The sequence below is a fragment of the Sinocyclocheilus rhinocerous genome, unplaced genomic scaffold, assembly GCF_001515625.1.
Source record: "Sinocyclocheilus rhinocerous isolate Xijiao unplaced genomic scaffold, SAMN03320098_v1.1 scaffold1050, whole genome shotgun sequence".
Taxonomy (NCBI): Eukaryota; Metazoa; Chordata; class Actinopteri; order Cypriniformes; family Cyprinidae; genus Sinocyclocheilus; species Sinocyclocheilus rhinocerous.
The window spans coordinates 400,227-401,350 of record NW_015651629.1 but is presented as its reverse complement, the minus strand read 5'-3'; the positions used below and the strand labels follow the sequence as shown (position 1 = coordinate 401,350).

Here is a 1,124-nt window from a genome sequence, read left to right as displayed (position 1 = left end):
ATGTTGAAGGTGTCTGAATATATTTTGGTTTGACTGTATCTATTTGATAAATGAAGTTAACCAACTAACATTATACATACCCTTTTGGTTTCTGTACCCAATATTTAAAAAATTTACAAATGTAATAAAAATATAGGTATCGGCATCGGTATCGGCAAGTACCAAAAATAAAAGTATCGGTATCGGGCGAGTACTGGAAAAAGTGGTATCGGTGCATCCCTAATTAAAAATCCATAATTTAATTATACTAAAACTAATAAATAAAATTAATAGAAACTATATGGACAATTTACTAAAAATAATAAAAAGTGATTTGTACTAACTTTAAAAATGTAAATTTGAAATGAGAAAATATAAAAATTTCAAATATTAACAAAAACTCTTAATAGTATATTAATAATACAAATATATATACACACACAGAGTATTATGCATTTTAAACATTAAACGGAAGAAAAAGATTGAAAACTCACATCTGTCAGATTGCAGCCCCTGAAACACACGAATAAATGATTTAGAAAATAGTTATTCAGCAAATATCATCCATTAAATTCAGATATCTAACTAGACACGAACCCAAAAACACGGAATAAATGAATAATCATAATTAATGCCGCCTCGTTTGCATCAGGCTAACCGCTAACGAACAGCAGAAAACACACCAGCAGTTCAGCTTCTTCACGCTTTCCAGGTCCGATGCTTTAGCCCGAGCTAGAACGAGTTTACGCGTTAATTTCATGCTGATAAATGTTAAGATTTCGATTGGAAATGCGTCGATATCGACCTCAAACGCGTTCAGTGATCATCGCCACAGCGCTGCGGTGCGTCACTCACTGCGCATGCGCCTCACTGCGTCTCCATGACAACAGCGCGTTACAACATCGCTGAGTTCACAGCGTCAGCAGCAGAGGGCGACAAAACGCCAAACATTTTTTTATTATGCAATAATGTACATACATATTAATACAACATATACATCTCACAACAGTAATATGACAATTAAAAAAAAGGGTATACGAAGAAAAAAAACAAATAAGTGCATGTACATGGGTAAAATAAATAAATAACTAAATAAAATTAAAAAAATTAAACATTTAATTAACCAAATTAAAGTGACATAGTGC

General features: G+C 32.4%; 1 protein-coding gene across 1 annotated transcript in view; it reads right to left on the bottom strand.

The window, feature by feature from the left end:
• cfap410 (cilia and flagella associated protein 410) overlaps positions 1-872 on the bottom strand; it is a 9,774-nt gene extending 8,902 nt beyond the window's left edge. The window contains exons 1-2 of the mRNA XM_016518683.1: positions 663-872; positions 474-492 (exon numbers count right to left, since the gene is read on the bottom strand). Coding sequence (XP_016374169.1) covers positions 474-492; positions 663-739 — 96 coding nt within the window. The 5' untranslated portion in view covers positions 740-872. The remainder of the gene's footprint in view (positions 1-473; positions 493-662) is intronic.
• Positions 873-1,124: the final 252 nt, after the last annotated feature.